The sequence below is a fragment of the Lissotriton helveticus genome, chromosome 2_2, assembly GCF_964261635.1.
Source record: "Lissotriton helveticus chromosome 2_2, aLisHel1.1, whole genome shotgun sequence".
In the NCBI taxonomy this organism is placed as follows: domain Eukaryota; kingdom Metazoa; phylum Chordata; class Amphibia; order Caudata; family Salamandridae; genus Lissotriton; species Lissotriton helveticus.
Window position 1 is genome coordinate 349,173,506 of NC_136060.1, and position 14,506 is coordinate 349,188,011.

Consider the following 14,506-nt stretch of genomic DNA (forward strand, 5'->3'; position numbering starts at 1 on the left):
CTCTCCCCTGCTTTCATTTTTAAATCAATCTCCAAACTAGCAGGAGAAATTATAAGGGACATCTGCAATTCTTCACTTCAATCAGAATGTGTCTCCTTTCTTTAAAACAGCACTTTTAAGGAAAACTAATAGTGCTTCTTTAACGTATACGATTATCGTCCAATGTCTCTTCTACCTTTCTTGTCAACGATTTACAGAAGGAGGCCTAGGATGACACATTGCACTTTCTAGACCAATACTAGCCTTCTTTCTTGGTGATCTTTTCTCTGGTTTCAGTACCGTCCTTCATTAAAGTTGTTTTACTTGGTTGAATGAGGTGGGTTTCTCTTCTGCTCTCCTCTTTTCTTCAGGACATGCAACACTGGGTGGCTCTTCCACTCACCTTTGTGCAGTCCTTCCAGTGACTCACGGTTTCCCAAAGGTCTCAAGGGCTTATTTGAAAGCCCATTGCGCCGTCGGTACATCACTTTCTTTATGCACCGCCGGCACAGTGTGCCTTCCCATACTTACAAGGCCTTGTAAAATCACCCTGCATGGCTTTTCACAGACTTGATAAATATGGGCCCCTTTCACGCATTACTCTGCTGATAAGGGGTGTTCCTCGGGTGCTGCTGTGGGTATTCCCACGCAAAATCCATGGAACCTGATGCATTCCCAGATTTGCAAGGTTTTTAAACCTGGGAATCCGTCAGATTCCTATGCCTCCCCATGAGAGGCATAAGAGAGGCACAACGAGGAGAAATACCAGTTCAATTCTCCTTGTTTTTCCTTTTTCTATGTCAGCACACATTGAAAGAGGAAAACACCTCTCATCATTGTTTTTGTGCAGGATGGTGTCCTTTCCTGCACAAAAACAATCACCCCTACAACGCAGACCCCCATGCACCATGTAGCAAGGGTGCCTGCTTTGGCACATGGCAGTCCATTGTGCGCCAGCTCCAGCCGCGGCCCGTGGAGGGAGTTGCGGTGGGGCGAAAGGCGGGGCGGGGGGGGGATGCTAAAAACTGGAGTATGGATAATTGGAGGTAAGTAAACAATTTAATTAATAAAACGAATTTCGTAGCGCGGGCTGCATCGCATTTTGCGATGCAGTGCGCGCTACGAAATTCGTTTTATTAATTACATTGTTTACTTACCTCCAATTATCCATACTCCAGTTCTTAGCATCCCCCACCCAGCCCCTCCCCCGCCCCGCCTTTCGCCCCACCACAACTACCTCCATGGGCCGCGGCTGGCCAGCTCAGGGAAAAAGGACAGGAATGCGTCGTAACTTGTCGATACGGCACATTCCTGTCCTTTTCTTTTGACGCACAGCAGCGCAGCAGGAAGGGTTGCTGCGCTGCCATGTGTCAAAATATTGTAAATGAGGTCTAGAGATTTTAAACTTCGGCAACAACATTACACCTTGTCCAGGCCTTGGTGGCCAGCGGGTCAGGCAATTATCTACTCAAGTCTCTCATTACACTTTTGCATCATTTTCAGTCATTCATTCATAGGAAGGTGCACCAAAAGAAAAAATATGCAAAACATTTTCCATTGTGCATAGAAAAACTATGTAAAATAAATCATTGCACAGAAAAATTCTGCATACAATTTTCCCTTTGACTCGGTTTGGTTAGAGTAAATATTATCTCACTATGAGATGAAAATTGTCTTGCAAGTTGGAAAAAACATGCACATGTGAGAGGAGTGCACATGTTAGGCTCCTGTCTTGTGCAGCTCAGGAGCTGCACACAGGTAGACTGGCCTAGAAGGGACTATGCAGAATTGAGTAGTTACCTGAAATAGGCCTTATAATGTGGGTGATCACATATAAGTCAGAGTGCTTTACTGTTAGACTGGAGGGGCACTCTATTATAGTCCTATGGGAAAGGATGCCTTAGGGTGTAGCTCCAATTCTCTTTGGGGTAGAGACTTCAGAGTCGCACCAATGTACACTGTAACCTGTTTAAAAACAACAACTACGCTCAAAAGCATATCTGTACACCTTATGGGTCACCCAGGAAGAGGTGTCGCTCCACGGCCAGGGCAACTGATGCTGGAATCTGGGGCTCGCGGTTTGATCCCTGGCACCGGCCGCAGGTCATCCCAGCACCATGTGACTCTGGCCAATAGCTTGCTTAATCTTCCCAATGGGACCCCAGCACCGGGATGCCTTCGGGCAGCTGTTCGCGCCTTACAAGTACTGGATTTACATATTACATTTTACCCAGGAATGTCATATTTCTCTAATTCAGCTCAGGATCAGAGCCCAGGCCTTTTGTCACCCTGTTGGACTATTTTCATGTCCAGCGGCAAGAACAAAGGCCTCACCCCACAAAAGGAGCACTTACCCTTGATTGGGTCAGCTCCTCAGAAGGAATGGGTGGGGTTGACTGCTCTCCATCAATCAGCCAGCTGTCTTCCTGTGCCAGGAAGATGGCCTGCCCCAGGCTACTCAACATAGGAGGGAGTCAAGACCTCTGGATGCAAACCAGATGGGGGGCTCCTTTGATGATTTGCTAGGAAAAGGCCCTTGTAGTAGTGATGTCAGAGAGGGGTGGAGCTGGGACCCCCAGAGCCCATGTGGCAAGTCACTGCTGGGTGGCTCCATCTTGAGTCATCCCATAAGACTGTACAGGGAAGTTGGAGCAGGGGCGGAGTGATTATGCGGCACATCAGGAAATGCAAGAGGCCTGGCCCTGCTGGACACTCCAGCCCTACTTAAAAGGTCCTGCACAGGGAAGACAGCTCTCTTCTGGTTTTCATTTTCTTCTGGACACTGGACAAGGAGGGAGCTGCCATGGACAATTGGAAGGAGGAACACATGAGTGCCATCAGGCCCAAGGACTCTGATTGACCCAAGGACCAGTAGGGTACTTCTCAGGACCAGGTAAGCAGGTCCCCTTGCACCCCTTATAACCATTTGGGGGAAGTCCTGGGGGAAAGCCTGTGCTCTGCGCAAGGAGAGAGAGAAACCCAGAAAAAACAGAGATAAATGCTGGTGCAGGGACCCAGTGAAACTAGCTTCCTGTAAAGTTGATCAAACTTGTTGGCCGGGAGGCCTGCAGAATGTGCCCCAGGTGACAAGGGCTCACCACCAGGAGCAAAAGGAGACAAGAACCGTCAGACATGGCCCACTGGGATCCGAGATATGCCCTGGAGAATGTATACGCCACATTTGATCTTTCACAGGGCGAAGCAACTGGAGCTCCACCGCCATACCTGAATTCTGCCTCCGGGGTAGGCCAGGACCCAGAGGCTGCCCCGAAAAGGAACTTCACAAGGCAGCACTGTCACGCCCCCTTGTGATGCCAGAAAGGGACTCAGAACCCCATCTCTGGGCCCGCAAAGGAGAAGAAACGCCAGGGAGCATCGTCGCACTCCCTGCGAAGATGCACCGGGCCCAGGACCCCATCTCTGGGCATGGCGAGAGAAAATGGAAGTGGGGAGCACCATTAAGCCCCCCCCCCGCAAAGCCAAGAGGGGCCAAGGACCCCATTCCCGGGCTTGATGCAAGGAGGGCGAAGTGCCATCACACTCCCTCAGCAGACCCACGCGCATCTGCCCACAGGAGCAGGCAGACTAAAGTAAAGAACCGGCTCCTGCGGCAGAACACGAAGGTGCTGGCCGTGCGGGGATGCGGCAAGAGCAGCCTCGGGTGGGCTCCGCTAGCTCCTCTCCTACATGGAGAGAGGCACAGGGTGTCCGGGTGTACCCGGGCACCCCAAGCAAAAGTAAAACCTGGCACAGAGGTGCCAAAAACCAACAAACAGCGAAGGAAAAACAGAGGAAATTGATGCAGCTCTGAGTAATCCCAAGGGCAGCTCTTTTCGCCCTTGGGATTACGTTGTCAGGTGGAGACAGCCTTTCTGTACCAGCATTTCTAACACAGAAAAGCTATCGACCTCGACTTTAGGGGCCCTCAGCAGGGCCCCCATTGGTGCACGACCTCCTGTTGGGTGCCCCCCGGTTGATCCCTGCACCTTGTAGTAGGAACCTTGAGGTGTCTGCCACAGGTGCAGGGATGAACTGCACCTCGCATTTATACAATGTGAGCATGCATTCCAGTCGGAATGCATGCTCCCATTTTAAAGTGTAGGCATGCGACCGAACAGTATTTGGTCGCATCCTAATTAGTCAGTTGGGACCGCCGACCGGGTTTCCGTCGGTCCCTTGACCGTGACGATGTCGGGTGGATTAATAGAGCCGTATGTGTAAGAATGCAGTATTTTTATTCTTGATAAAAGTGTTGATATTGTAAATAACCAATAGGAGTGAGAACTATAATTACATAAATGTTGTGATTATAATTGTGTTAATTAAAGTATGTGTTTCATGCAAAAGTTATTTTGATGTCCCAAATCACCCAGACGTGCATAGACATATTTCCTTGTGAATGCTTTAATAAAGCAATTATGCTGACAACCACTCATATTCCAAGTAAACATGCTCTATTGCCATATCAAGTTCCCGCTCATTCCAAGTGAAATTCAATTAATGCATTTCTAATACAAGTAAGTGTTATGGAATGTGATTTGTTGCTCTAGACTTCCCTTAGAGAGGGAGGGGTAAGAATGATTTTGCAATGTCATCCCAAAGCATTTCCATCAGCTTGTGTATATTCGTAAATTGCTGCATAGTATTGAGTAGTGTGTGTAATAAATGTACTTTTTCCTTTTTCAAAAGAAAAAGCACAGACTGGACAATCATTTATTGAGTACTATTATTGTGTATCTGTGAATGGAGATTACTAGCCCACACCACCACCCTTGAGTAAGCCTTGGACTGCTCTTCAACGCTACTCTATGAGAGTCAAGCACATAATTGGGTGTTTGGTTCCCAGTGGTCGACAAGTGTGGTCCCATTACTTGTGAAGACCACACAACTAATGACCCATTTTCATACACCTACTTTTAATATCCTACCACATCATACATATAAGGTGACATGTTGGTATGAATCCACAGCAGCTTTAATTTTAGTAACAGTATGTTTATATTTGTTTAAATGAGTTAGATTCTAATTTCTGGTAAGATAGAACCGTAGCTTAGATCATACTAAAAACAGCAGAAATATTTTTAGTTGACAGATATTGTTTATTATATCCAAATTAATTAGATCGAATTTACTACAATACTGCGGTAGATTATTACTTACACACAAGACTTATCTCTTTGTTTTTGTCTTTCTCACAGGTTTTTGAAGAGGAGCATCACATCCTGTACCTGGATCACGGAGGAGTTATTGTGGCCATTAAAGATACATCCATACCCTTGAAAATACTCAAGTAAGCTTTCAGTAAGGCAAAAGGCTGGAAACATGTCTTCTGCATTCCAGCCTTTGGGAGCTGCATAAATGTTTGCATTAAATTCTCAGTCAGAACACAGTGTACTCCTTTGTTCAAGAATATGGACTGTTATTGCCATGTGTGTCCGGTCAGAGCAGGAGGTCACATATATAAAATGCACTAGTAGGAGGACGAATCAAGAATATTATAATATTAGAAAAAATCAGTATGAAAACAATAATGTAACCACAAATATTGAGGAAAACACAAGAAAGACAGAAAGATGGTGGGTGGAATCCTTTCAGAAGTCTCAACCACTGGTATTTGCTCTAGGTCGCATTCCAGTCCATCGTTTTTCGCTCACTGTTCCACTTCGGAAAGAGACCAGCCATAAACACATCAGCATTGTTCCTGCTACATTAGGAAAAGGACGCCCTGAACTACCAGGCCTGGTTCTCTATGAACAGCACTGCAATCAAACCCAGATCCGTTTTGGCCTAGTTATGCATCATCAGTGAGGTCTAACAGTATATGTGACGACAGGCACAGTACTATGAGTATCCCTGTTGCACCTAGGGCATCACCCCGAGGAGAACACACAGTTTATGAGTGGAATATTAGCAAAAGTCTCAGTCTCAGTCCATTGTTTTTTACCCAGTATATATTGTCAAATAGAGATCAGCCATACACAAAGCAGACTTGCTGTAGGAACAAATCATCCCAAAATGCCGGAACAGATAATAGCTCATGGAAATATGCCTTTCAATGCAGGATCTGTGGGTCCATGCTCCCTTAAACCTGGTCATGTGGCACCAATGAGTTCCAAAAACAATTACAAAAGCTAAGCAATTTTAGACTTTAGCATTTTCAAACAGGGCTAATTTTTAGTGAATCCGTGGGCCTTAATCCAGTATTTTACGGTGTAATCTAAGGTAGGCAAAAAGAGAAAGTGATCTTGTACCACTCAAGTTTACCTACAAGTATTGATTGGACAGAATAGGGAACCAACTATGTAAACACCTAACAGTAAGCGATGGGGTAGAAATGTCAATGTCACAGCCTTGATATCAACTGTAGCGCCGCATCCACAAGAATAATCTGGCATATCCTCAAAATTAAATGACCTTTTTTCCTTATCTTAAATTAAGCAATAATGCACTGATCGTCTAATTTATTGCATACAATTGTCATTTGACTGTATGTCATCCAGGTTCACTTGATGATGTCTTGACTCCCTCAGTGAACGCATCACCTCTTTAAGTTGCTCTCTATACTACAGTCGACTCAAAAAAGTGACTGTGGTTTTTCACAGATGTTACAGACTACTATCTGAACATCATTTGCACTGCTCCAAAATTCAGTAGTGGACTTGAGTCTAGAAGCATTTAGCCTGATTAATATTGAGACTAATGTGCTACACCCATAAAAAGCTCTGCACTCTTGACTGATTTTCAGTTTCAAAAATATTTTATGACATCTAAATGGACCATATGGGGATCCGCAATCAAAATACAGTTTGTCTGCCCAAGACCTTCCAGCCCATATAACACTCCAGAAGTTTAGAGCAAATTTGTTGATCTAACCCTCCGCATCCACTTTTACGAGAACATGTATGTTGGCAGAGAACTTTCACACATTCAGGGTTAACACATCTGTAATGTTGACCCTTAAACCCTAAAACTAGAAGGAAATCACATAGGCCTGCAGCAAGTCTGGCAGCATCGCTACCCCATGCCATCATAGAATAATTTGCGGGTTGTATGACAGAAGCATATGTGACTAAACGTCACATGGGCCTCTACTACACAGCCTCAATAACGAATGCGTTTTAACCATGCATTCCTTTCCAACGCATGCCTTTACGATGTGTGCCTTTACCAAGCAATTTTGTTACAAAGGCATTATTGTTAAAGGGATATCCGTGGTAAAGATCACTCCCTAGCCCCCACGCCCGGAGCCCTAAAAACATATTCAACCCCCCACAAGCCCTAAAAACAACCCAACCCCTCCAAACCGTAAAAATAACCCCAACTCCCAACACTATAAACAACCACAAGCCCTAAAACTAACGACAACCCCCCCAATGAGCCCTAAAAACTACTCCCACTCAAACCCCGGCCCCAGCCCCACTTACCAGACCACATCCCAGGGCTCTCTCTCCCGGTCCTTCCTGTGCCCGCATCTATACCGTGCACTGCCTTAACCACGCATATGCTTGGTTAAGGCATATACATGGTTAAGGCAAGCGGTCTTCCACTTGCGAGGAAGCAGCACGCGTGGCTCACCCCACGTTGTAAATGCTGTTTCCCTAATTTGCGTACTGCGGATCAGACACCTTAGACTAACTTCTCTGTCTACCTACGAACTCTGATGATAGGGTCCCCTGATTTCATCATTCATCCTTTATACATCAACATGGTTGTCGCTAAATAAAGCGGTGTACAAGGATCCCCTGTGTAGGCATGACCGACATATAGAGGACATCAAACTCCAGAGGTGGGCTTAAGACCACCAAATGAACACCCACACTGCACTTTATATAAACACCAAAACTAAATCTTGCCACCTGCACAGTGAAAGGCGCAATGGAAAGGGAGCACCACACACTGAAATTCACCTTCGCCTGTGACATGCTCCTTTCAGTGCCCCCGAAGATATGGGTACTTAACATTATTATAATTAAGTGACATTCATTTACAGCTCCTGTAATAGCCTTTTAAATGACAACCACTAAACAGTCCGACTCAGACTTGCCAATTTAGAGGAATTTGATGTATTCAAAACGACTTGCAGGATTCCAAAATTCATAACTGTAATGACTTGAACGAATGCGCCTACCTGATAAAGATATCTTAATCTACATTGCAGCAGCAAAATCTCAACTTCATAACACATAATCCTCTCGAGTTTGGCAGAAATGTCATGCGGGGCTCCAGTATATTGTAAAACTGAAGCTGCATGTGCTTGGAGAAGGCAGGAGCGGAAACAGGAGGCCTGCTGCTTGAATCAATGCTTTCCACAACATCAGACATTTCTGCATCCGCTGAGGCGGTGCGCGCGCTCTTTCCAGGCCGCATTCGATGAGGTGTCGCCGAGCCTCGCTCTGGGTTTGGCAAATGTTGACATTGCTCGCGCGCGCTTAGTGCGGTATGAGAGGGGTCCTCCGCGCAGATGCTAAATTGAGGTTTTCCGTTCCACGGGCATGCAGCTGAGAGCTCCGGGACTGTTATTTTCTGATTATAAAGACGTTTCTGTGCCAGGAAGGAATAATGTAATGCTCAAAAAAGGCAGAAAGTGAATCTTGTCTGGTTTGATTTGCTGCTTCAAAAAATGCTAATTTACATGGACTCTATATCCCGACAGTGTTGGACAGGCACAGGCGCGCAACGTCCATTGGGCTGAAAGGGCTTCAGCCATCGCCTCCCCCCCCTGTTGAGCCGACACTATTGAGGTGAGTCGTGTGAATGGTGGGGCCACGCACGTGTATTCAAATAACTACAGGAGCCAGCTTGCTGCTTAACTGTAGGGCTCATACCTCCGTCGCCAACTGGCCGACGTGAGCACGCCCCGTAACTTTTAACTGAGGGTCACATGACCCTTACGTCGCGACGTGACGAACACCGTCATCAGTCACGACATTACATTCCTCCCCAACAAGGATCAAAACAACACAGCAACGAAACCTGCCACGCTGGCATAATAACATTTCTTCATAGCACAACTTCGACCCACCAGGGCATTACATTAAGCTCAATACAAGAACAAACATAGAACAGTCTTACGTGATGTAGTCCCTCAGTCTGGACGACGGCTCTGGATTGCTACGCAACTGGTACTGCGACTGACCTCGCCCAGAGGGCAGAATGGGACTGCCTTCCGGAACCATTTCGCAGCGGTCATCTTCCACTAGAACCGAAGATCTTGCGCTCTCCGCAAAGCAAGGTTCTCCCCCTCAGGAATCATCCAGGTCCTCAGTGGCAGGCTCATCTTCCACAGGGAGGTTTTCCATGATTCTATGGTTACTGTCCACAGTCCCTGAGGCAATAGAGTCTGATGTTGACAGTTCCTGGTGAAACTTCTTAAAATGAGACACGTTGCGGGTCACGGTCTCCCGTCCTCTGGTGGCGATGACTCTGGTTCCTTTAATGTTCACAACAGTCCAAGGCATTTTCTCATACGGCAATTGGAACTTGCCAGTGTGATAGCGATTCCTTAACAACGCTAAGTCTCCTTCCTTTATCCGGCCCTCCTGCGCTTTCTGTTGGTGGCTTACTTGATCATGGGCCTTCCGTCTACGAGTGTCAATGAGAGTGTTATCAGGGTCTTTTGGCTGCCGTGTGGGATGGTGAGGTATCAAATCAGTGACCACTCGGCCTATCAGTAAGTGTGCAGGGGCTACCCCCGTGGTGGTGTGGGGTGTCTGCCGGTAGCTGCGAAGGAATGTAAAGATAGCCGATTCTATGGATTGTTTCTTGTCATGTGCAATTCTGATGACCTTATTGAGAGTCCTCATGAAACGTTCCGCCTCACCATTGGCTTGAGGCCAACTATGTATGTATGTATGTATTGCGATTTATATAGCGCACGTATCACCCGAAGGCATCAAGGCGCTTGCCTTGGGAACCCGTCCTGGTATTCCCCTGTGAGATAACCCCAGCAGGGTATCCACAAGGTGAAAGCCAGGCATCCCGCCGCGAGGGGCCGTAGTGGAGATTAAGCAAGCTATTGCCCAGAGTCGCAGAGTGTGAACCAGTGAGTTGAGTAGGCACCGGAACGAGAATTATCGAGTCCGTGGAATTTTTGAGCCCAAGACCCGGCGAGGCGGGGAATTGAACCCTGGTCCAGGACCGATCTCATCTTCCGGGTCTGCCGCCTCTAACCCCTGAGCCACACTTCTCCACATGCCAACTAGGCATGATTCGTCGATGTTGTATACCCAGGGCTGTGAGATATGCTGCCAGCTCTTGTCCTTGGATTGGGGGCCCATTGTCAGTGCGCAACTCATGCATCAATCCATGGGTGGCTATGATTTTCTCTATTTTGGGTATTACCTCCGCAGCATTGGGAGAGGTCGCAATTTCCTCCTCAGGATACTTAGAATAATCATCAATTACCACCAGGGTGTGTCGGCCATCAGGTAGGCTGCCAAAATCCATGCTGGCGCATAACCATGGGGACCGTGGCCGCGGCTCAGTAATGACTGGAGCGGGACGAGGCAGATCGCCTGTGACTTGACATGCCGAACAGGATCGGATGGCTTTCTCCACTAGTTCGTCCATGAGGGGGAACCACACCTTAGTGTGGAGGCGCGCCTTCGTTTTTACCATACCTTGATGCCCTACATGGGTCAACTGTACACATCGGTCGGTTAATGATGTGGGAATCACTAGACGATGCCCCCGTAACAAGCACCCTGTTGGGTCTTCAGTAAGTTCATCCTTCATATGAGGTAGGCTTTCCATGATCTTCTGCGCTTGAGCTGTCAGGATTTTCCATCCCTCTTTGGCTTTGTGCCAGTTCCCATTTTGCAAGATCAGCTTGACCCTCTGGAGACATTCATCCTTGGCAGTAGCTTCAGACAGATCTCGCATAGATAGAGGAATCGGACAGGACCGGGCTGTAATGCATTTTACATATTCTTCAGTGTCCGCAGCGTCCTCCCTTTCTTTATCCGTGGCTGCTCTGGGATGTCGGGATTAGTAGTCTGCTGGATTACGTGATCCCAGTTGATATTCAACTCGACAATTATAGTCTTGGAGTTGGAGCATCCATTTTTCGGTTCTTGGGGGAGGCTTTGTGGATGTCCTGGCAAACAGAGCTACCAGCGGTTTGTGATCAGTGGTGACCACAAACGGTTTTTCGTAGACGTACAAGTGGAAATGATGACATCCCCAATGTTTGTCAATGGCCTCCTTCTCTATTTGAGAATAGCGCTGCTCAGTCTCAGTAAGTGACCTGCTTGCAAATGCCACGGGAGCCCAATCTTCCTCCTGACACTGTTTCTGTAGGAACACCACTCCAAGGACTAGCGGGCCGGCATCAACAGCAATTTGGGACATTCGCTTGGGATCAAAGAATGCCAGCGTGGTCGCCTCTGAGAGGGCATCGTTGATGTCAGTGAAGGCTTTATTTTGAAGCGGACCCCACCTCCATGGAACGGAACCCTTGGTTAGTTCACTTAGAGACAGTGTGAGAGTAGTCAGATCTTTGATAAATCTTCCACAATAGTTAATCATGCCCAAGAAACTTCGCACTTCTGTCACACTGGTAGGGGCGATGGCATTTTTGATGTCCCTCACTTTTTCGGGATCTGGATTGACCCCCTCAGTGGAGAAAGTGTAGCTGAAAAATGGGAGCTTCTTCTTCAAAAAATCGCACTTCTCCCTGTGTAACGTGAGTCCAGCATCTCGCAGCCGTCGCAGGACCTGTGTAAGACGAGCATTGTGTTCCGGCAATGACTTGGCATGAACCATGATATTGTCACTTACATTAATCACCCCCGGGATATCTGTGATCAGCTCTTGTATGATGTTCTGGAATACTTCCGCAGCACTGAATAATCCAAAACTCAGGCCCGTGTAGCGCAAGTCCCACATGAGTTGAGAATGTGGTTATATTTCGTGATGCCTCATCGAGGACCAGCTGGTGGTATCCTGACCGTAGATCGAGTTTAGAGAACCAGCATGCTCCAGCAATCTCTCCAATCAGATCGTCAATGGTGGGAGTAATGTGGCGCTCACGCTTGATTGCGGCATTTGGGAGGCACATATCAACACATATTCTTACGGTACCAGGCTGCTTTGGTTTCCGCGTGACTATGATGGGTGATACCCACGGCGTGGGACCGGTGACCCTTTCTATGATCCCGGCGGCCTCCAGTTTCTTCAGTTCCTGCTCAACCTGGGGCCTCAAGTGAAAAGCTATTCGACGATGTCGCAGAGCCACAGGTTGCACGGTGGGATCAATGTGCAGATGGACCTCTTTCCCTTTGAAACGTCCTATACCTTCAAACACTTCATAGAATTCTTCAAGTAGGTGCTGTATTGACTCATGATGTACACTGAAGGCGAATGTCACTACACCCAGGTCTTCAGCAGCACGACATCCTAGGAGCATGCCTTGGTCATCTTCAGTGACATATATGTTGGTATTGACCGCTCTCCATGACCTACTGATGTTTTGAACCATTCCAGAATTTTCAGAGGGGTCTCCTGTCCATACGCGAACACCGTGATGGCTGACGGTTGTAGAGGGGATATGGGACGCATCGTCCGGTGCAGGGCAGCGGCCATGATGTTAATAGTGGCCCTGGTGTCGACTACCGCCATGACTTCCTGAGCCCCTACTTGGATATTACACTGGGGCAGGCGGCGCACTTTACGGGATGCACTGCCAATCATGTGTACCTTATGCACTACTCGCTCTTCCTCCTCGTCGTCGTCCATGTTGCTCGGGGATTTGTCTGCCTCTGGTACTGCGTTGACCACTTGCCGTGGCTTTCGGTATTTCTTGGCTCTGCACACCTTCTCAAAGTGATTAAAGCGTCCACACCCGAGCATCTTTTCCCTTTGGCTGGGCATTCGGCTGGCTGATGCAGAGGTCCGCCACAGTATCTACACGTTTTGGCCGTTGCCGCCATGGTAGGGCGAGGGTCTTTCTTGTTCAATCGCGTTGCGGGTTTGGTGGTCACAGCGTTGACCGGTTCCGTCTTCACAGGGGCTTGGGGTGCGGACTCCATGTGAGCTGCGCGGGCTTTGGACAGCTCCATGGTACGTCCCAACGTGAGGATCTCGGCTAGAGGTTTCCCAGGCTCCTCTAGGATGCGTTCACAAAGTTTTGCAGATGCACACCCCTGGATTATCTGACCTCGTATTTCTTCCGTCACGTCCGGGAAGTCGCACGTCGAGGCTAGGTTCTTAAACCGGGCATGATACATGTCCAACGATTCATCCGGATGTTGCCGGGTCCGGCTGAAGATGAACCTCTCACAGTCCTGGTTAACCATGGGCTCAAAGAGCCCGTTGAGTGCATGGATTAGCGTGTGGTGGTTGTTGGGTGTTGCTTCCACGAGTGTCTTTGTGATATTGTGTATGTCTTTACCACCTAAGTGTAATATCCTCGCTCTTTTCTGATCTTTGTACACTTTGGTGGCTTTGAAGAGTATCTGTACTCGGTCTACCCAGTCCTTCCATTTGGGCGCAAGAGAGGATGGCGATCCCTCTACTATGAATGGCTCAATGGGGGGTATCTGCGCCATGCTGCATGTTCAGTGTTCCCCGACACCGTCTCCCTTCGCGTCTGGCCTTCCTGTGGACAGCTGCAGCTGTATTACTGACGTTCCTCCCGGGGACTGCATGCCAGGATAGCGATGATGGGTCTTCAATACTGGGTTTCCCCCCGGTTGTTTGAGTCGTCCAATGCCCTTTGTCCTGAGCTCCTTACAGGTGATGGGGTTGTGCCCCCCTTCCAGAGTTCACTGTAAGCGTCTGAGCGTGGCAGGGGCACCTGCGTCAGTTACTCCCCAGTTCTGTGGCCAGCGTGTGTTTTTTTTTTTTTGTTTTGCTGGGCGATTGTTGGCGTGCTGGGGGAAGAGCGTGGGCTCCGCAGTGCACTGTGGAGAAGGTAGTTCCTCCCGCCTGGACAGTATTATTTGTAGGCACCCCAAGGCCACTTCGCAGCTCTTCAGGCTGACAGACAGACTGCTCTTCGGCCAGTGTTCGGGGCCAGGCCTCCCGCGAGGCCACAGAGCCCCAAGCGGGGAGAGAATGTGCACAGGGAGCACGTCGGGTGCACCGTGCCACACCCTGGCGGCAACGCCGGTCAGGGGCGGGAGTGCACTTCCCCCGGGCCAGTGCATGGCGCCGCGCACACCAGCCGCTCTGCTCCGCGATACTCACTAGCGGGCAGACGGGGCACCCTGGACCGTTCAGGCAGTCTGTTTTCGTGCGGCCTCCCACCAGCAGCGGAGTGTGTTGCTCGAGCCGACGGCCTCACCTGGAGAAAACGGCCGGGCCTTCTGACGGTCGACACCGCACACAACGGGAGCAGCCACCAGGCTCCAGACATCAGGGGCGAGGCGACACGAGCACTTGGGGCACTTGCGCCACGAGCGATGAGACCAGCTCGCAGCCGCCACTCCACGGTGCGAGGGCACGCCCACCCTCGTCGCCAATTGTGTCGAGCGTGTGATCAGCCCGACACTATTGAGGTGAGTCGTGTGAATGGTGGGGCCACATA

The 14,506-nt window shown here is 48.8% G+C and overlaps 1 protein-coding gene across 5 annotated transcripts in view; it reads left to right on the forward strand.

Annotated features, from left to right (window-relative positions):
- The window catches only part of SORCS2 (sortilin related VPS10 domain containing receptor 2), a 2,165,153-nt gene that overhangs the window by 1,856,815 nt on the left and 293,832 nt on the right, over positions 1 to 14,506 (forward strand). For all 5 annotated transcript variants that reach the window (XM_078678523.1, XM_078678525.1, XM_078678524.1 and 2 more), the window contains exon 13: positions 5,178 to 5,269. In XM_078678523.1, the coding sequence (XP_078534649.1) occupies positions 5,178 to 5,269 (92 nt within the window). The remainder of the gene's footprint in view (positions 1 to 5,177; positions 5,270 to 14,506) is intronic.